Consider the following 21,948-nt stretch of genomic DNA (forward strand, 5'->3'; position numbering starts at 1 on the left):
TTAATTTATTTCGAAATAAAATTTCTTACGATAGTTCAACAATCGACGGCTGACGTTTCGACTTTCTTGTGACGGACTTCATCAGATTAAAATAGAACGAACGATATTTTTTTTAATTTACTTTATTAAACCAACTAACAGACATGATTTTGTATAGATTTCTGATCAACAGTTTCACTTTCCTTTTTTTCTAAAATATTTTTTAAAACAATCAAAAAAGGTTAAAAGGAACACAACAAGAATTACCCACCACTATCAAAACTAATGGTTTGCTTTAAAAATTTTCACATCCTATGGAATATTTGACATCGCGAGTCTAACCCGTTTCTGTTCCTAATCCAATGATAACGATTCCAAATGGTATAACCTATAAAGTCTAGCTGAAGTGATCATTATTTCTGAAGCCTGCATGGTAGATTCTGTTCATCTCGAGCAACTGCCGTTTTCGAGATGCCTGGGAAGGGTGGTGGTGGCGGCCATATCTTCGGATACGGAACTGACCTTGCTAGGGCCGCCCGGGCTGGCTTCGACGAATTCGCTTTCGACCGTCTACGAAGTTGGGAGGGAAGAGGAAATGCGAGGGAGTTTAGAATTTTGAAATTAAAAATAAATTAGGGGTTTTTAGTACTACCAAAGCCAATTACGCCACTCAAACATAACGTCAAACTTTAATAGCAAGCATGATCAGTAGGGCAGTGTTTTGGGCAGGAGTTCGCTTACATCGGTAAACTTTTTATGAAATCAGATTTTTTTTTCTAGGATTTTCATCCTTTTGGATGATTCATTCCATTCCCGTTATTAGACCAAGCCCACCGCAAGTTGCTATTTCGGTCGGTATTTTAGATGTTTTGATTGGTTGCGTTTTTATCTACTTACTTATTTTCGCACCCATTGTTGCGATCCAGGTAGGTATTTGTGTTTGTTTATTTTCTGATAGCGACTACCGGCTGCGTTGCTACCGGGTTGCTACATAAACGCATCCTGTAACAACCTACTGCTCGAATGCTATTTCTCGAATCAAGTTAGCAACTGTTGGTGCGATGTTGGGTTGATAAATATGTTGCTGAATGTACTCGATTCGAGGTTTAGCAATCATTGGTGGGCCTGGTCTTAGTAGAGCAAGTTCACTGGTGTTGGGAAAAAGTGGTAGAAATTTTGACACTTACGGCACATTTTGAAAATTTTGCCATGTAAAAACATTTTCAAGATCTGTGGCCTACTAGTTTTTTTACAACACGTGTTGTATTTTCGCATGCTGTGATGCAAAAATAGCAATATTTCTATCACATACGGCTGAAATAAAAACAGTGTTGCAAAAAAATACAACGCCCCAAGATCTTGAAAACATTTTTGCATGGTAAAATTTTCAGAATGTCAGAATGTCAAAATTTCTACCACTTTTTCCCAACACCAGTGAACTTGCTGTTAGGTATAATAAATCAGAACATTTTTTTATTTGATACAAGATAGACTAAAATGGTCTTCTGATATGATTTTTCAAACGACAGAATCCAGACGATAGTTTTCATAGGACTATTTTCAGATATTGTTGAGATCTAAGCAATCGGCAATCTGTAGCTTGAAATTTTCATTGTCAGTTCAATTCCAAACTGTAAAGACCCCAATCAAAAAGCTCTAATTTAATTACCTAAGACCAGGCCCACCAATGGTACGAGTACATTCAGCAACATATCTATCAACCCATCATCGCACCAACAGTCGCTAACTTGATTCGAGAAATAGCTTTCGAGCAGTAGGTTGTTACAGGATTCGTTTATGTAGCAACCCGGTAGCAACGCAGCCGGTCGTCGCTATCAGAAAATAAACAAACACAAATACCAACCTGTATGGCAACAATGGGTGCGAAAATCAGTAAGTACATGAAATCGCAACCCATCAAAACTTCTAAAATACCGACCGAAATAGCAACGCCCGGTGGGTTTGGTCTAACTGCGTTCTTTCTTTATAGACCACAAACTATAAGAGGTTATGGGCACCCCGAACAATCGGGCTTGTGGTACCACGCTCCACTACATCGATATGATGGATTACCATGGTCGAATGGGAGAACAACATTAATGACAGGAGGACCAACAATTCGGGTCGGGCGCACTGCTTTTTGACAGCTGAATAGAGTGAAGGTAAACGTAAACAAAAGTTGCATAAAAACTACATTTTAAAAATTGAATTTTCCAACTAATACGAATTAATTCGAACAAACTAATCATACCAAAAGTTTTAATGAAGATTCAAGAATCTTTTCCTATTGTGTTTAAATTTCATTAAGCTAAGTAAAGCCGAGTAATGCGTGGTTGAAGTGAGTGGTGATAATTCGTTTGCAAAAACTACCTGTTTTAAAAGGATAACTTATTAATTAAAAAGTGACAATATTAAATTTTTTTCTTCTTTCAACTGAAGAAAAATAGTTGAAAAAGCACCAGTGATAGAGATTTTTATTTATTTAGCCGCTAAGCTGAGTAAAATCGTATTCAAAGTTGGCTTATTTTTTACTTCATTTTGCTTGATTATGGACACAATTCGATTGAAATATATACTTCATCGGTAAGTTTTTTGTTATTTATTTATATCTGCTCCTACAACCAAGACCAGAATCATTAAGATGATTGAATACAAACTGAATAAAAAAACCTTACAATTCCATATCATATATGTAAGGACTTCAAATAAACTTTATTAATAGTAATTATTATTATCATTGATTAGAGACCTTTTAACAACTCGAGTCATTCGGGTTTGTTTATCAAATAATGCTTGCTTATTTTATTTTTTTTTTTAATTTTGAAAAGGCAGAAACAAAACATAGTCGGAGTTTCACAACATTTTCCTACCTATAATTTTTTTTTTAATTTTAATGATTTCAAACAAAATATGTTCCGATAGTCGTCGGAATGGATTTGTTGAGCTAAATAACGCGTTTGAAAAAATCTATTGGATTTTACTAAAATGATCATGATATATCATCATATGGACAATACTGTCAGAAAAAGGGTAAAATTTTTGGGTAGATATAATATGTCCTTCAACAAAAGACATTATTTTTTATTCATCCATGCTTAATGCTTGGAGTTATCAGGATTTACAGTCTTAGTTAATGTGATTTTTTTTATTAATCACGGCCTTAATTAGTTAAAAAAAGAAATGACAAAAAAAAACTGAACAAGGAAGCTTTTTTACCTACAACTTCGCAGTATCTAAAAGTTGCTGTGACAAGCGATTTATTCTGGAATTTTAATATTCTAAGGCTTATTCACGTTCGAACTGACCAGCCAAAGCTTCGGGATTTAAATTTAACGAATAGAATAATTTTATATCCTATTTTGGAATGACAATCTTTGGAGATCTGGCTGTATCCAAAATCATGATTGGGTGCGTGATAGAGTGTGAAAGTCTTCAAAGCGTAACTTAGAGAAAATGATAAAAAGTCGTTCCGTGTCCTTTGTGAAGAGGAAGGAAACAGTTATTTATTTGTAATTTTTTGTTAGAAACAATTTAAAAAACACACCCTCAAACAGAGAAGATCTATTTGCTCAGTTCGAATACAATTTTCTATAGATTTTCTATAGCTCAATTTGATCCAATCACTCGAAATTGCTCTTCCATAAACGAGTATTTCAGTTGAATAAAAAACTGTATGATTCATTTCCCAAAATTCGGTGAAAAATTGATTTAGATCTAGTAATATGTTTACTATATGATGACTGCATACAAATAGTTATTTTTGAAGTGATTTTATCTTAAAATAATGATTTACGTAGGGTTGAATTTTGTTAAGAACTTAACTATGAATATAAATTGTACTTGTGTCACTATATCCTTGTCCGAAATTAAAATTTCTAAACAGAATTTGATAATACTAACGTTGAACAGTAAAATCATTGAGAAAACGGTTCAAAATAACTTTTCCAACCCTTTTAAATCACTATTTCAAAATCACATAAATATGCTCAGTTTGTTTACATTAGAGCTCACTCTGTACGAAAACTTTTCAGCTGGCAGCAGTGCAGCTGGACTGACCCCCATAGAGTATTTCCTGAGACAGATGATGGTAGGGTAGCTTTTTGTTTTTGTTTTGAAAAATGTAAACACCTACTGGTCGCCATTTTGAACTTGAGAGATTTGCACTGTTCAATTATTTCTTCAAAAGAAATTAGTTTTTTCAAATTGACATTACATAACATCAACATTACCTTCAAAGTATTTCATGTCTACAGTTATTTAATTTGAGGTAGTTTAAAAAATTAAGAACTTTGAATAACCATGGTTATGCATAACTATTACACCGCCAATTTGGTTTCGTTACTATCCCGCCATTAAACATGCGTAGTGTTGTTGTTATTTTTACCCTACCACCAGGTGCCGAAAATTGTAAACATGAGAAATCAGCTGTTCGGTTGACAAGTCGGGAAATGCTTTATAAGTGTGTGGATTTAGGTGTGAGATAATTAGTCTTTTTGGCGGGTAGAAGCATATGGCGTCGGGAGTGCTTTTCTTTATCATCCGCGAAATTCTCAAATTTTTACTAGTGGTGCGCGTTTGTTTCCGCCCAAAAGTGGGGAAATAGTTCCGTTGAGTCCCGGGGACAGGCTCCGGTGCCGATAGCCGTGAAATTTAGTGCTTTTCGCGAGTTTTCCGGGGTTTTTTGTGTGGGCCGGGCTCCCGCCATTTTCCTTTTCTTTAGAAGGGTGTCAGTGTGGGGCTGTGGGTGCTCCGTTAAAAAGAGGTGTCGCGCGAGCAACGCTACCGGTTCGTTCAAAGTCTCGGTCGTTGAAGAGCAGTGAATCGCGGAAGTTTGCCGGGTGATATTCTGTCATTTGGGGAGATTCGGGAGGGCACCCAACGCCCACGAGGGCATATAAAGAAGATTTCAAAAAGAAAATAAGGCCTTAGTGAAGAAAGAAAAGGAAGATAAGTTAAAAAGAAAGCGAGAAAGAAGATGAAAAAGTTTAAGAAGATAAGAAAGTCAAAGAAGTAAATATAGTGCAAGAAGATAAGAAAGTGAAGAAAGATAAAAACGTGAAAGAAGAGAAGTCAAAGAAGAGGAAAGAGCTAAGGTGAAGAATCAAAATGATGAGACCAGCCAGCGCTGGAGAGCAATGGTCAGAAGCAAGAAGAAGCCAGAGGCTAGGCACAAAGCAAGGGATAAGCTTAACTCAGCCGGCCAAGAAGACCTCAGCTAGCGCTAACACAATGTTCCTTGCCAAAACATCATCCGGAGCAATCCCCAAGCAAACACGGAGTGCTAATCCCCCTGTGATGACCCAGAACAATCCCACAGACGGAAGCAAAGAAATGAACTCCGTGATGGTGATTTTGGAGCCCATAGATTACGCTGGACAAACCTCCAAACATCCCCTAGAGATAGGGAAACAAAGCGATTGGACGCTATCGGTTCAAGCTCGAATTGGACTCTCCAGGAGCTTCTTCCGAACTAAAAAAATTGAAGCTCTCGGACCATAACCTAAAAATTTACTCCCCCAATATTTTGCGAGATACGATTGCCTTTGTCCGTGGTATTCCAACGGAATACTCAGACAAGGAACTGTCTGAAAATATGGAATGTGACCAACAAATTAAAAAGGTCGAACGAATTATGAGGAAAGGAGACGTAGACTTGCTGCCTACTACAAATGTAAAGGTCTTCGTAAAAGGCGAGAAGGTTCCAAATAAAATCAAGCTTTACGGCTGTTCCTTCAGAGCCGAGTTATACACAAAACTAAGTTCTGCTCAGGGGTCCAAAGATGCTCGGTGTGTGCCAGGGTACACAAAGGAGATAGCTGCACCAAACCTCCATTCTGTCCTAATTGCAAGGGGAATCATAAACCTGAAGAACCCACTTGCCCGGAACGCCGACGAAGAATAATGATAATAAGCGCAATGAGGAAAAATGGTATATCATACAAAGAAGCAGCCACTCAATTCCCAATCCTAAGCAACCGCTTCGAAGGACTGGAATTAGAAAATGAAGATGAGTTCCCGTCATTGGAGGGAAATGAAAAAGCAACACAAGGATCTACAAGAACACGGATCGAGAGACACCGCTCTAGCTCCTCGCGGAGCAGAGGGGCAGACAGCCAGGAGGAAAGAAACGACAGTTTTAGGAGCGCAGCTGATACCTTCGTCTTCAATACAAACTTCGTAGAGCAAGTAGTCTCTTCAATAAGAATAGAACTCATCAGAAGCTTGAGAGAAAGGATCTGGTTGAGACCACTCATAGCTTTGAAGGACCAGATCACCCTGAAGCTGAATGCTCTCGATAAGGATACAGATTCTCTTGTTCACATACGGAAGGCTGAACGACATCATCAACAGTGAAGCAACAAGTCAACATTATGAAACATCCAGAATAATCAACGACATCCAGAATGCTTAACAACATCTCAATTCTACAACTAAACGTTCAATCAGTCCGACCGAGTGTCAAACGAGAAGAACTATTAAAACTAATAACAACATCCGACTCCAAAATCTGCTTGCTGCAAGAAATCTGGCTGCGCGAAGGGGAAAGCTTCCAACTCAAGGGATTCAATCTAACTTCCAAGAGAAGATTGAACGGGTACGGAGGAGTAGGCATTCTTGCTGCCAAAGAGCTGACACAGCAGCAAGTCGAGACTCCGGATTTCACCTTTTTAGAGGCAGCTGCAGTCAAAATTATCAAGGGAGCTGAATCGATCGCCTATCTTCCCCCAGATAGGGGAGATTGGACACTCAGTATCAGTCAGCAGAAGAAAAACGCCGTGGAAGACTTAAAATTATTCTTCCACTGGCTGGACAGGATCTCTGGGGAAATCATCATAGGGGGGGATCTCAATGCGCACCACGAGGCATGGAGCCCAGAATTCGACAGCTGCTACAGGGGCAGACTGTTGGAAGAGCTGATCGAAGATTCCAGATTCATACTCCTCAACGATGGGTCTCCCACACTAATTAGCTCCCCTGGAAATCGCCAATCCACAATTGATATCTCCTTGGTCACCCCGGGACTAGCACGAAAGGCCACCTGGAAAGTGCTGGAGGAAGACTTCTAGAGCATACACGCACCAATACAGGTCAAAATCTCCAGTGACGTGCAGATCTTCGACAGTGAAACCACCAAAGTCAACCAACAAAAAGTTATCGAAAAACTGAATGGAATCCAGCCATAATTCATTTACGACCCAGAAGAGATGCAAGCCATCTCTGAAGAGTATATAAACGCCGCATCGTACAAGGTCAGGAAGAAAAAATGTAACTACCTTAAAAAATGGTGGACACCCAAGATCAGCGAACTCTACGACGAGCAAAGGGAAGCCCTACGAGCTTACAACAAAAGCCGATCGATGACAGACTACATCGAGCTCAAACGGAAAAGAGCAGTCTTCAAGAAGGAGTTCAGAAAGGAAAAGCGCTCATACATCGCCGAGCTTATCAGCAAAAGACGAGGATACCCCCGCTAAACATGTTTGGAACATTGCCAAGCGCATCGATGTTTCGATATCAGGAGGACGTGACTCAGCTAAAAAACTCACGGCGCAGGAAGGGATCGATTTCATGAATCATTACTTTAGGGACGAAAGAAGGCGAATAGTTTGCCCGACCATAAACACGGACAAGGCACTTGAGGAATTCGAACACCCTCTCAAGGCTCGGGAACTGCTAGACGCCCTTAAAAAGAAAAAAAACGCTCCGCCCCCGGGGAAGACAAGATGTCCTACGCAATTCTCAAAGGCCTCAACCTGGACATGCAACTAAAAGTCTGTGAGATGCTTAGTAGCGTCTTTGTCTCGGGTCAGATTCCCCCCCCCCCCGGTGGAGGATCACAGAAATAAAACCAATTCCCAAAAAAGGACAGCTCACGGGACCCTCTTCCAAACGCCCAATCAGCCTGATGAATATCAACTTGAAACTCATCAACTCGGTAATCAAGGACAGACTAGCGAACATCTGTCAAGTCAACAACATCTTGCCAGCAAACTCATTCGGTTTCAGGAACTTCTGCTCTGCCCAGTCCTGCGTGAACTTCCTAGTGAACACTGTTCTGGAGGCCAAGAACAGAAAAATGGAATGCATGGTAGCCTTCTTGGACGTATCGAGGGCCTTCGACAGGGTGGACACAGAGAAGTTGTTAGAAATATTGGCGAACTACAAAATTCCGAACAAGATCATATCCTGGCTACACAACTACCTTAGTGCGAGAGTGCTCTTACTGAACACAGAGGACGGAACGGTTGAACGAGAAGCCACAGAAGGACTACCGCAGGGCTGTCCGCTCTCGCCCATCTTATTTAACCTGTACTCTGCTTCGCTGCACAATATCAGGACAGCTGGTTGTACGCTAGTACAATTCACAGATGACCTAGCGGTCATTGTAGAGGACGAGACATTAGCGACTGCTGCCAGCCGAATGAATTTGTTTCTGGACCGATTGGCAGACAAAATGCTGGAATTAAAATTAGAAATCAATCCCAATAAATGCGTGATCGTGCCCTTCACCAAGAAAAATACGCAAAACATAAACGTCCAGATAAAAGGCACCAATGTAAACATCGACAACACGTACAAATACCTGGGATTCACCTTAGACCGTTCGCTTAGACATCGGAAACATATCGAGGATATGTGCCACAAAGCGAAACAAAAAATCCCCCTGATCAAGTTACTAGCCGGCCGGAATAAACAAGCCAACCCAGAAACGCTGATCAAAATAAGCAACGCCCTGGGGCGGAGCAAGCTGGAATATTGAGCATCGGTATACGGCGGGGCCGCAGAATGTAATCTGCAAAAAGTGCAAACGGTCCAGAACTCCTTCCTACGTATCTCAATGGGGTACATTAGATCCACACCAATCCACGTTATTCTGTCTGACTCTGTTCAAATCCCCATGAAATTCCGGATAGAACTTCTGACGAAACGAGAGGCCCTCAGAAGCTACTATCACCAGAATCAGCTTGCAGCCTGCATCCAAAAGACAATCGACACTCGATCCTGGAATGGATCTTACCTGACATACATAGTCGACCAAAACCTCGACCTGTTTGCCCAAACTCATCCTAAGGACCCAAATATACACAAAACCCTCATACTCCACAATGAACCAGGCTGGAATCCGACCAATGCTGTTAGAAGAACCCTAACAGACGGTCAATCGAAAAAAACGAATTTTTCATCTTTGCAATGGCAAACACTGTTCCGGGAAAAGGTCAACACCGATTATAAGAATTACAATATCATCTTTACCGATGCAAGCAAAAAAACAGCTGGGACCGCCATCGCTTTCTTCGACCCCCAGAAAAAAATCAAAAAAGCTGAAAAAACCAACGAAAATGTGTCAATATCCAACGCAGAACTGATGGCCATACAGTTAGCTGTGGAGTGGGCCATAGAAAACAAATACGATAAAACGGTGATAATGACAGACTCTGCAAGCAGCTGCGATATGCTTCTCCACACAAAACAAATAATTGTAAATTACATCACCTGGAATATCTTCAATCTCCTCTGCATAAACAACCAGCACAAAATAGTAATCCAGTGGATACCTAGTCACTGCGGAATAGCGGGGAACGAAATCGTAGACAGAGAAGCAGTACGAATGACAGACCAACCGCAGACGATGTTCAACTCACTTATATTAGGAGACGTGTTCATGGTGGCCAAGAACGAAGCCTGGAACAACTGGAAGAGGGAGTACCGTCGAGTATCTCTGTTCAAAGAAAAGTACTATGCCCAGATTGAACCACTTCCTAGGAAAACACCTTGGTTCAAAGAACTGATTCTCAAAAACAGCGATAAAAAATTACTCAGCCGAATAAGGTCCGGCCATGTCCTCACGAAGAACAGACTATTCTTATGGAAGCTGGAGCCAGATGAACTCTGCGAAACATGTAGGGTACCAGAGGATTTGGAGCACATTCTATACTATTGTCCAAGATTGAACAACATCCGAGGGGAATTCCCAATACTAGAAAACTGCAAGCCACTATTAAACATCCTGAAAGAAGAATGCGAAACATCACTAAACCAAATCACGGAATATATCAAGAAAGTCAAAATTCCAATATAAACACAAACAACAATGATGATACCCACCGATCAAGAACATCAAGAACACCCTCAAGCAATAGTCCTATATTCAACAACAAAAACTATCCACACAATTGAGGCAAGTTGGGCCAGAATGGTCCTAGGCAGTCGTGTCAGACGAAGCCAAATAAAGAAGAAAAAAAGATAATTAGTGCGAGAATCAGAGAGTTTAAACTTGTACGATTGTCCGCGTGGGAATGTCCTGTTGTTGCCTCTGCCAGCGCGAGGAATATTTACAGGAGCAAGGACAGCAGATTGTTGACGGTCTCGTTCAGTTAACTAAAGTGAACTTTCGTGCGTGAAGTGAGAGGTATAGATGTGCGTTTAAGATATTGACGGGGAACGGAAGTGAGGACTACGACAGGGAGTCATCGGACAGGTGTCCTGGAAGGTCGTTGGGGCGGATCTATTGGAAGCGGACCAGAATCCATTGGAGGGTCAGCGTGCCGGGAGCCAGCGGAAGGTCGTCGTGCCATTGGTGAGGCGTCGGACCGGAGTCACTGGGAGGTCGTCGGACCGGTGTCATGGAAGGTCGTTGGGTTGGAGCTATTAAGGAGTGTTCATTTTATAAAACGGACACCTAGATGTTACGATAAAAAGTTGACGTTTAACCCAAATTTGATGAAATTGGTTTCATCGTGTATAAAAGTTTGTTGTCAAAGCACTGACATTTTTTTTTTTGTGAGAAAGTGACTGAATTTCGTAAAATGGGAAGAATTGATAAAGAAACCCGTGTTTTTTTAATTCAATAGTACAGCTCAGATAGACTATCGTGTAGAAATATTGCAAAGCTCGTGAAACGATCGAAGTCTGCGGTTTATCAAATCATCAGGAAGTTTGGAGAGCACCATACTCTTGAAGATTTGCCAAGATCCGAATCCAGAAGAGGCACAGTGAAACCACTAATCGAGAAGAAATGTGTTAAGCTTTTGTTGTCACATGAATACAACTCTGTTCGAAGAATTGCCAAGAAACTGAAAATTTCCGTTGGGACCATCCAAAACATAAAACGAAGGAACCACATTAAGACCTACAGGAAGCAGAGACATCCTAAACGGAGCGCGGAACAGCACGAACGGGCGAAGCAGCGATGTCGAAGACTGGCTACGATTTTGAAGAAGCAAAGTAACCGTTGCATTTTGATGGACGATGAAACTTATTGCAAACTGGATACAGCTGCTTTTCCTAGGCCGCAATTTTTCAACGCAATTGTTGGTAAGGAGGTACCTCATGATAAGCGATCCATTGAAATCGAAAAGTTTGGCAAAAAAAGTGCTTGTTTGGCAAGCAATCTGCTCTTGCGGAGAAAGAAGTTAGCCATTTTTCACAACAGGTACCGTCAATGGTGAAAATTATCGTAAGGGATGCATCGAAAAACGCCTTGTTCCTCTTTATCGTCATCATACAAGCCCACCATTGTTCTGGCCTGATCTTGCTTCCGCACATTACGCCTCAGCTACACTCAAACTACTGAATTCTTTCAAGATATGTTTTGTTGAGAAAGAGGAAAATCCGCCAAATTGTCCTGAGCTGCGCACGGTAGAGCGTTACTGGGCAATCATCAAGCGCAATCTTCGGGAGGATGGTTGAGAAGCATAGTCCATCGACGAGCCAGCCGAAAAGTCAAGCCGGAAACTGTAAAGAGGCTTATGAGAGGAGTTCGAGGAAAAGTGCACCAATTTTATCGTTGAAAACTTTTGATTAAATGTCTCACTTTCTTCTTGTTTTGGACTAGTTTTGCAATATTTTACAGAAATCTCTATGTAATTTGGTCAATAAATGAATAAGATATCGTCAAAACAAAGTGTCCGTTTTATAAAATGAACACTCCTTAGAAGCGGAACAGAATCACTGGTAGGTCGTCGTACCGAAAGCCATGGAAGGTTGGCGCCCGGTATCATGGAACGTCGTCAAGTCAAGAACCAGATGGTGGTCGTCGGGCCAAGAGCCACTGGAGGACTTACTTGTCATGGAGGGTCGTCGAACTGGAAAGCCAAGTGAAGGTCGTCGAGCTGAACCACTGGAAGCGCCAGGCCTCAGGAAAGGCTTCGGGAAGCTTCGAGCAGGAAGAGCGCCGAGACCAGAGCCATAGAAGGTAGTCGGGCCAGAGCCATTGGGAGGTCGTCGGAAGCCACTTGAGATCGTCGTGCCAGATCCACTGGAGATCGTCGAACTGTCGCCATGGAAGGTCATCGAGTTGCAACAGGGGCATGAGCGTGTTCCGTGCGTGCGTTGACAAGGAGTAGCCCCATCTGCGGGAGGAGCCGCCGAAGGCAGTCAGGAGACTGCGAATGTGTATGTTGAGAGGGAATGTTGAGATTTGTCTCATCGTAGCAATCGATGAGACAAATAATAACATACACTTTAATTATTAAACAGATTAGATATGTAACCATAGAGATAAATTTAATTATAAATGTCATGTTGTGTTCGTCCGGACATCTGTTACTCGGTTGGTTATTTGGGCCGTTACCAACAACATCCAACTGCAGTCCACCTCATGCCTCTGAAGCGCGTCGTCCGTTACCTTCGAGGTACACGAACATGAAAGTTGCAGTGCAAAAGTTTAAGTCTAGTCCCTCGATGATTGGATACGTTGACGCAGATTGAGCTTTCAACCGAGTCCCATAGGACAAACGTCGGTGAGGCACAGCGAAAGGAAGCGCTCGCTCCCCGGTTTCGTGATTACTTTCGTAGTTACGACTACCGGTTTCTCCCAGATACACAGACTAAGTATGCTGAAAACGAAAGGCCCAGATTTCAAGCAGTGAAGGAGAATACGATGCCTTGAGTACTGCGATAGCCGAGGCTCCGAGACATACTGGAAGATTTGCGAGATTTTCTAGGACAAACAGGGTGTAAGTTCATGGCAAAGAATTGTGAGACCCGAAGAACGAAGCACATCGACGTGAAGCATCACTTTATCCGGGACCATGTCGCAAACGATGCCATCTGTATCAAACTAGTTCAAACTCAGGATCAACAAACTTTCATGAGCGTCTCGACGTTGAAGTCGCCATTTACCGACGGCATACAACGATTCTTGTAATTGCAAAAATCACAATCAAAGCAATTCTTTAATTTACGCTTATTCTCCCTGACGCGCAGCGCGACGACGCTATTTTTTCTAAATAAAAAACAACTTTATTTGCGTCCCAATTAAACATAACTCTAACCCAGGAATAAGTTTATGAGCTACACACAAGCAGCTTTGTTAAAAGATGAAAATCCAACTGGTCTTGTTGTTTAATCCTCCGTTAAATGTAAACCAGGCTTTTTAACTGAGTAACATTTGTTACTGTATGATAAAAAAGATTATAAGATTAGAATGAGTAATGAATGAATAACAGGATTAAAAAAAATATAAATACCTAGAAGGGTTTCTTAAGAGCAAGGACACATAGTGTGTTAAATTTCCAACAAAATACCAAGTGATTCCACTATTGCGACAAACGTACTTCTCCACCGAAGAGAATTTGGAACAAAATATACATTTTTAGACCAAAGTTAGACCAAGTGAAGCGTGATCTGGCGAATGTGGGATGGCCGAGAAGTTGGAGAACGATTGCCATTGACCGAGTTAATTAGAGGAATATTGTTTATCTGGTTATGTCGTGAAGCGGAAAACCACGTAAATGAAATAAAATAAAATAATACTTTTTCACTGTGCTTAACAGGTGAAAAATAGGAATTGAAATTTTTGGAACAAAATTTCGTCTTCTTTAGAACAGAGCAATTGATGCACAGAATATTTGAAGAATTTTTTACCGACGGAATATGTAGTTTAAAGTACCAAACTAATAGTTACATGAAATAGAGTTAATGCCTCAGTACCTACAAAACAATAAACCTACTAAACAAACTCAGATTGATGTTGTAATATCGCCGTGTAGCGTAGCAAAGTACCGAGCAGTGTGTTAATTTTTGATAATTTCCAAAAAAAAAGGAAAACCTCACAACGAAAGTCAAAACCGAACGTCACAAGTAAGTAGCAAACATCAGCACATTTACGTATTAAAAAGGAACACAAAAGGTCTACTAGCTCAGAACAGAAGCTTGCTGCTAACTTACCTCCGGTTTGGCCCGGTGCGTGTCCACCGCATCGATTGGCAGCTTGATGTGTTCCACCTTGCAGCCGTAGGCAACCGGCGTCAGCTTGATGATCGTATGCAGCGGCACTTTCAAGTACGGTAGCTCATCTACAAAAATTTGATTCAAGTTTATAGTTTGTTTTAAAAAAATAAAGCTTTCGTGGGTCACATACCTGCCGTTTTGTCCAAGAAGTACGCCAGCACACACCGCAGCACGGCCTGGTGGGACACCACCAGCACGTTGCCCTGCCGTTCCAGCTCCATCATGACCGGTTCCAGCCGGACCACCAGATCTTCGTAGCTCTCGCCACGCGGATAGCGATAAGCGAATTTGTTCTGATCCCGAGCCTTGAACTCCTCCGGGAACTTGTCCTGAATGTCCTCGTAGGTCATTTCCTCGCAGATTCCCTAGGGTCGCAAAGACGATCCTTTATTGTTTAATCTATTAACCTGTATATCAATACTTACGGCATCAATTTCATTCAGAGCCTTCCAGCGTTCCTGGGGTGCGTTGACATCGGCTACCGTCTGTATCGTGCGCTTCAGCCAGGAAGTCCACACCCGGAGACCCTCGATCTGCTGCTCCTGGATATAGTTGGACAGGGCGTTTGCGTATCGACGACCCCGTTCGCTCAGATTGGCATCGCCACCGATCAGACCTTTCAGGTTGTGCTCACTTTCTCCGTGCTGTTTAAGAAATAAAACAACTGATTAATTTCCAATTCTAGTCTTCAAAAAACAAATTCAAACTAACCCGGGTCAGATAGATGGTCCTCGGGGTGATGTGGATGTTCATAAGGTAGTACACGATCCGCGATTGTATGTGTCCCTCGTGCTTGTGGACCACCACCTTTTCGCCGGTGTTGTAGATCTTCATGTACGACAGGTCCTTCTCGATGTCCTCATCTAGGGGTTCGTAGCGTTCCTGGTAGTGTTCGATGCGCAGTCGAAAATCGCTTAGCGCTTCGTCCATGTTCATGTTCCGGTAGTCGGGGCTGCTCACTTTCACTTCCTGTGATGGATTGGAAGTTTGCATAAAAGTTGGAGAAATGAAAGATTAATCAGTGAAAGAAATTGACAGGTTGTGTTTTGAAATGTCATGAAATACATCACAGGAAAATCGATGATCAATAGCAACAATTATTATCAACATTTGTAAACCAAAACCATTCCTGAATGATTGATGATAAGCCCTTTTCTAATCTTACCTTGACGACTGTCGATCGTCTATTCCATAACATAACAACTTTCAGAGCCGGATGGGCTTCAGAAGGATATGTAATATTAGATCTTAACGGAGGTAGCATACATGCTTGACGAATCTTTAAATTTGACCTCCTGAGTGTAAATGACCTTTAGGCTTTAACGAACTTTAGTCACTTGACAATCTTCAGAAACTGAAATTGCACCAGAGCCTTACCATCTTTCGGAGCCTGAGAAATCTTCAAGGCATGGAAACCCTCTGCCTTCGATGAATTTTCGGAGCCAGACCGGCTTTCAAATTGTAATAAGCTTTCAAGGTTTAATGAACCTCCAAAGCCTTCTGGGTACTATCAAAATTCCAAGGTATTCAAGATCTCACGAATCTCCTGAACTTGATAAGCCGCGAGCCATGGAAGACCGAAAACCTCGGGGAAGTCGTCAAGCCACTGGATGGACAAATTTGAAGAATGAATTGAAGATATGATGAGTATAAACTCTTTAGTGCCAAATTATGCGATACGTCAGATGTATCTGGAGATGAGACTTGGAGGAAAACTTATTTCGGAGTATTGTTTACCATATTATAATCGAGTGGAAATTAAGTTTTCAGCACTGATAAGTCTCAGTGCCAAATTAAGCAGATAATCTGAGTGTTCAGAGTCTTTAAAGATCAAACATTGTGTTAGTGGTTCATTAATCAGCCCTGAGAGAAGTGTTCTGCCTAATCTTGCGTTTGTTGATCAGTATCAATTTTTCTCGTATTGCTCGAAATCCACGTTGCTCTAATATACGACCTGAACAGTTATCGTCGTGAAATTTAACATTAAAAAAACAATGATTAGACCAATTACTCTCTGGAGCCACAGAAATTTCGTAAATTTCGGATCTTTGAAATCTTTTCTACGCAAAAAACGTATCAAACGATTTTCGGTTTCTTTCATGGTCAATATCAACTGTGCAAATTTTGGTGACTCTGAGATTCGCTATGGGATGTAGTTTAAAGTTCAAAGTTTGTATGGGAATTGGTTCGAAAAGTTTAAAAAATAGTGCAGCCTGTTGTAATCTGTGTTGAAATCATCGTACACGGAAAATAATAAAAAGGTAGAAATTACCGAGATAAAAAGGTGAATGCTTGTGAAATCCAAAAAGGTAACATTTACCTCATCGAAGTGAAACTCACCTCACAACGAAGTAAAGTTTACCTGAATCGAGCAGACAAATTGAATTGAGGAGAACAGAGTGGTACTATTCAGATAGAAAAAATGTACTTCATCTTCGAGGTAAAGCTTCCCTCGTAGCGAGGTGAAGTTGACCTGGATTGCACTGAACAAAACGGTAAAATTAACTTTCAAAAAAGTAACTATTTCCCGAACTCGTTTATCGAGGTTAAATTGTTATTTTCATTCAGGAAAAAGTTTTGTTTCGCGCGAAATATGTGAAATTAGGAGCAGAAAGGTAAATTTTGCGTTAGATTTCATTTAGTTGTGCTTTTTTTTTTTTAATTCATAAAAATATTTATTTAGGCATTTACTTCATACTAAATTTTTTTTTTGCCGGGGAATCCACTTAGTACTAATTAAAATAAGATAAGGATAAGGGAAGGGAAAAGGGATGTGGGAAGGGGTAGGAAGAAGAGATCACTTTTTTATTTCGATGCGTGATCGACTACGCGTTGATCGAGTTCCTCCTGGGGGAATAGAATTGGGATCAGTACACTCAACATCACTAGCTCCTTCACGGCTTGAAGGTGCTGGAGGTGAGGTCTGAGCTAAGATGGGGTTTCGTTTCCGGGGGGGTGATTCGGTGTCCAATTTTTGTTTTTGCTTTGAAACATCGGTTACTGCTTGTTGAGGTTGTGTAGTATTGTCCGGTCTCGTTCGTTTCTGTTGGCTGTTCTGCAGTTGGTTTCCTTGTTGTTGTTGTTGTTGTTGTTTTTGCTGCTGCTGTTGGTTCGATTGTTGCGGTGCTAAATTTGCGTATTGTGTTCGTCCATCATTCGACTGGGATGTGTTCTGCTTTGCTACTTGTGCGTAGCTCGTGCTGCTGCTGTTGGTTCGTATTATTCTTCGGGCTGTGGCTATCGGTAGGTTTTGATCGATGCTCATTTTTATCGTCGCTGTTTCTGCTATCCACAAAGGACAGCATCTATCGAGTGGTCCGTGCTTTCCTGAACAATTGTGGCAGTAGCTGGGTAAAGTACAATCCTCTTCTGTTTCATGTGACTTAGAGCAGTTTTTACACGTACGTGTCTGTTGTTGGCATTTTACCTTTGGGTGACCATACTTCAAGCACTGGCGACAAAGAAGGGGTTGTGGGTAATATGTACGGGTACGGACTCTCAACAATCCAAAGTTTAAATATTCTGGGACAACTGTACTGTTAATCGTAAGTACAAGTGTCGATGTACCCACAATACCCGAGGTAGTTTTTTTTGTTATACGCCTGACGTCAATTATTTTTTGCGGTGTCAGTTCTCTCAGGAGTTCTTCGTCAGACATGCCATCTACATCTCTACAGGTAACAACGAGTTTTCTTTGATTGAGTTGAGGATGGCGGCCAATCAAGATTGGAGTACCATTACCAAGTTGAGTAATTTTTGCAAGCAACCTAACTTGATCTTTATTTCTCACCTTCAACACGTACCAATTATTTCTCCTTTCAATAAAGCCTCCTTCAATAGTTCCAACATGTTCCGCTATGAATCGCGATATCACGAAGGGGTTTTTCGGCAACTCGTATCCGTCTCGAGCTTTCAGGGTCAGATAATACAAACGGCCGTGTAGGTTCTCTCGGTCTAACCATTCCGGAACAGTCCTACCGGGATAATCCCCGCTCGATGGGCTCATCGCAAGCACCACAGTATTTTAACACCACTTCAGACAAAACTGATCATTAGCCTTTTGTCAAAATATCGAGGAAAAAAACACATCTGATATCGTCGAAGGCTGAAGATAAACGATGGTTGTGCTTGTTCTCATCATAAAACTATATAACAGATTGGCCAGACTGAGCTACGAAGTGTTTTCCTCATCATTCCGGAACAGCCAATATTATCCCTCAGCTGGCTGGATGAGTCGAATGGAGAAGGGACGGAATGTGCAAATTGTAGCAGGATTTAGCGGCCACGGTTGTGCGGAAGGACACGGAAAATGTTCGAGAGGATACAAAAGTGTTTTCATCCGATAAAACGGAACATTGAAGAAGAAAAAAAGGGAGTTCACCGAGCCGGATCGTCGGAAGGAAGTAAATTGTTGAAACATAGAAATCCAAAACATTAATCACATAGGTAATGAAAAGTTTTTCTTAAATAATCAAACCTTGAACGAATTTGTATCATCCTGAGCATATCAAAATAAGAACTCAAACATATCTCAACGAGATATTTATATACTTTTTAAGTTAGAATATTGTTATCAAAATGTTCGACTTTTAGTTTCTTGAATCTTGGTTATATCTTATTTTGATTGACATTCTTGAATAGGATTGAACTCACTTTCAACGATAAAGAATTTGTTTCAAATTGTTATAATATATTATAACCGTATCTTATTTTGATATGCATATAACTTTCCATGAAACACGGACATCGAACCGTACTTTTATGAGTTTCGCTCAGCAGATTCATACAATTAAATCAAATTTTTGGGATACCAAAAGTGGAGCATGATTTTAGCAAATAGTGTGGGTTACTGACATTCCACTAGAAATTTTTCTCGAAGCATTCATATCTTGATAAGTTATAATTTTGATAGGATGTGTTCTGCCTAATATCAAACTATGCTATCTGAACCAGATATAATCTTGATAAAAGCATATCAACTGATCATATCAAAACTGATATAATTTAGCTATGATCGTATAGATTTTTTGATATAATTTGAGATATTTTAACATCCTACGAGTACTGAATTATTACTCATTTAGACAGAAAAAAATAGTATCAAAATATCTCATCTTGATATAATTTTGTTTTCCCCTCTTGATCGGGTTTGTTTCATTCAGTTTTGTGACGAACCAGAACAGTTCTGTGTAGCGTACCATCTAGAAAAAGGGCGTAAAACCTTTCGAACCAACGTGCCAATTCGAATTCCATTTTTTTCGGTAGGTCGCACATAAAATAATGCTCTTTATAAGAAAGAAAATTTTCCATAACTACAAATTTTTGGCGAAAAAAAATTTTAAAAGCAAACATAAAAAAACCTTCAACATCGTTTATTAAACAAGGTTCATCACTAAATCAAAACCAGTTTTTGTGATCTGTCTTTTTATCGTTCGACGTTGAATCGTTGTTGAAATTCATTAATCGAAATTTCTGTTTTATTTGCGTATTACTAAGAAGGTTTTCCACAGTTAATGTTTGCCCTCGAAGTCCGGATTTTTTTACAACGAACGGTAATAAATATATTTTTTTCATGGATTTTCGTATAAGATGTTGGGCGAAGTTTTCATAATTCGAAAAATTTATAATTTTATTGATTTATAAGCTAATTTTATCAAAGAATCTAGGTTAGAGTTTACATTCTTGATCAGGCTTTGGAATGTCATTGAAATGAAATTCTAACTCGTAACAGTCGCATGACATTTACCATAACATTTTTCAGAGACTTCAATGACATTGACAGCCATAAAAAAAATGTTACGCGAATGAAAATGTCATTGAGTTTTGCAATGACATTCGCAACATTTCTGCCTAGCGAATGTCATTAGTTCGGTTTATTCTACGTATGTCGCAATGAAATTCATGGATTTTAGTAAGTGTGAAGGTCGTTGAAAAAAATGTCAAAGTGTCCCTTTTCGACTGTTATGAAGTTCATTGATCGAAAAAATAAAAATCAGATACTTATCCAAAATGCGTATATTAATAAGTTGCCGTGTCTTAGGGGAGATGAAACGCGAAGTTAAAACAAATTAGTGATGATTAACGTTTAGCTAGCTTGACTTATAGGTGACGATAAAAAGTGTCGCGAGTTTGCTAGTACAAGTTACTAGTGTTAGAACCACGAGAAATCAGTTTAGCTTCAATTTCAACTTTTGATCGGTCAAGTGAAAGGTTTTGACTTGTAGATGACGAAAAATAGACATATTCATTATTTCCATTTTAGTATTGACAAGTATTTAATTATAACTAACAATTTATCGAAGAGAAAATTCGAAAAATTAATTCATTTATAGAAAAGTTTCGCGGACCATACAAACAGGTCTCGAAGGCCGCATGCGGCCCGCAGATCTTCGTTTGCTCATCCCTGATCTAGAGCGTACCGTCAAACGGGGCATCATGCAACAGCGGGTTAGATGCAACATTTGTATACCACAGCACTGATATAATTTCTAATTTTATATAACGTAATCGAGTTATCTTTTCATTAATATAAAATGATGATGACATAATTTTTCACATCTTAAGCTAGTATTTTAAAAAATTTCATTTTCATTCAAAACTTAAGAAAATTCATCAATAAATTTAGAAATTTTAACATTTTTCGATGCCGTATAAACAAGGTATGAAGGATTGGCTAAATGATATCACCTTCAAACTTTTTATTGGTTTTATCATCCTATTCCAAATCTGCTGATGTTGAAATATTTTTCGAACAATCACCAAATTTTTTTATATAATTTTTTTTATAATTTATTTATCTGTCTGGGGTAAGATGCAACAAAATGCAAATTAAATAGACATCTTGTAAATCTTGTTTCGAATTGATTGTTTTGCATCACGTATTTGTCAACATTGAAATTCCATTCATCCAAACATTTATTTTTATGATTTCAGCAAGCAGATTTTTTGCAGTATTTTTTTACCCCTAAATGTATACAATAACCTTATGTTCACAAAATATGTAAAAATATGTTTCAACACAACCAGAAAGTACTGCAATTGGTGTTTTTATGCTTAGTGGCTTCTATGGCATCAAACATTTATCAAAAACTACATTTACATACGTTTTCAGTAGATTTTTGTAAGTGTCTTGCAAGTTACCCCTTTTTCTAAATATAGTGAAAATCGCATGTTTTAAAAAAATTAAAATAACTGAAGAAACAATAATTTTTCGGACTACGTCAGTTTGATGTCCCATTTACTTTAAAACTTTTGATGCATAACGGGTATGATTATCTGTGGACGTGAGTTTTTAAGAAGCCATTAAAGTGGAAAAATGTTGCATGTTGACCCTGTTGTTTGTAGAAGGAGATGTGACATTTGCACTTCTCAGCGTTTTTTTTTAATTTTAATTTATTTTATTAGAGAGGCTTGCTTGGTAGATTCGCCTCTATCTTAGCGTTAACTACCATTCCGTGTTTCTAACACATCATGCGATTACTCTATTCATGTCTTCTTGAAGCGCTGCGCAATCCACTTTGGAGTCGATGGTCTGCTTTTAAGTCGTCTGCAAACATAATCTTAGGCGGTTGAAGGAAAGTAGCAAGGTTCCACGAATATTTATATAGCCTTGACAATTTAACAGATACGAAAATATCCATTTAGTTGCCCGCCCACTCTTGAAATCCGAAGCGCCTCAATCTGCTTCTGAAATTGATCTGTAAAATAACAGACAAAGCGGTTTTGCGAGAGAAA

General features: G+C 39.9%; 1 protein-coding gene across 5 annotated transcripts in view; it reads right to left on the reverse strand.

Annotated features, from left to right (window-relative positions):
* Nucleotides 1-21,948, reverse strand: part of LOC129749707 (6-phosphofructo-2-kinase/fructose-2,6-bisphosphatase) — a 140,940-nt gene that overhangs the window by 2,692 nt on the left and 116,300 nt on the right. The window contains exons 4-8 of one of the 5 annotated variants that reach the window (XM_055744759.1): nucleotides 14,926-15,183; nucleotides 14,640-14,858; nucleotides 14,345-14,579; nucleotides 14,152-14,279; nucleotides 129-549 (exon numbers count right to left, since the gene is read on the reverse strand). In XM_055744759.1, the coding sequence (XP_055600734.1) occupies nucleotides 424-549; nucleotides 14,152-14,279; nucleotides 14,345-14,579; nucleotides 14,640-14,858; nucleotides 14,926-15,183 (966 nt within the window). In that variant the 3' untranslated portion in view covers nucleotides 129-423. Of the gene's footprint in view, nucleotides 1-128; nucleotides 550-14,151; nucleotides 14,280-14,344; nucleotides 14,580-14,639; nucleotides 14,859-14,925; nucleotides 15,184-21,948 lie in introns of those variants that run through there. The other 4 variants (XM_055744762.1, XM_055744761.1, XM_055744763.1 and 1 more) reach the window with 4 other exon arrangements.

Source organism: Uranotaenia lowii, chromosome 2 (genome assembly GCF_029784155.1).
Source record: "Uranotaenia lowii strain MFRU-FL chromosome 2, ASM2978415v1, whole genome shotgun sequence".
Taxonomy (NCBI): Eukaryota; Metazoa; Arthropoda; class Insecta; order Diptera; family Culicidae; genus Uranotaenia; species Uranotaenia lowii.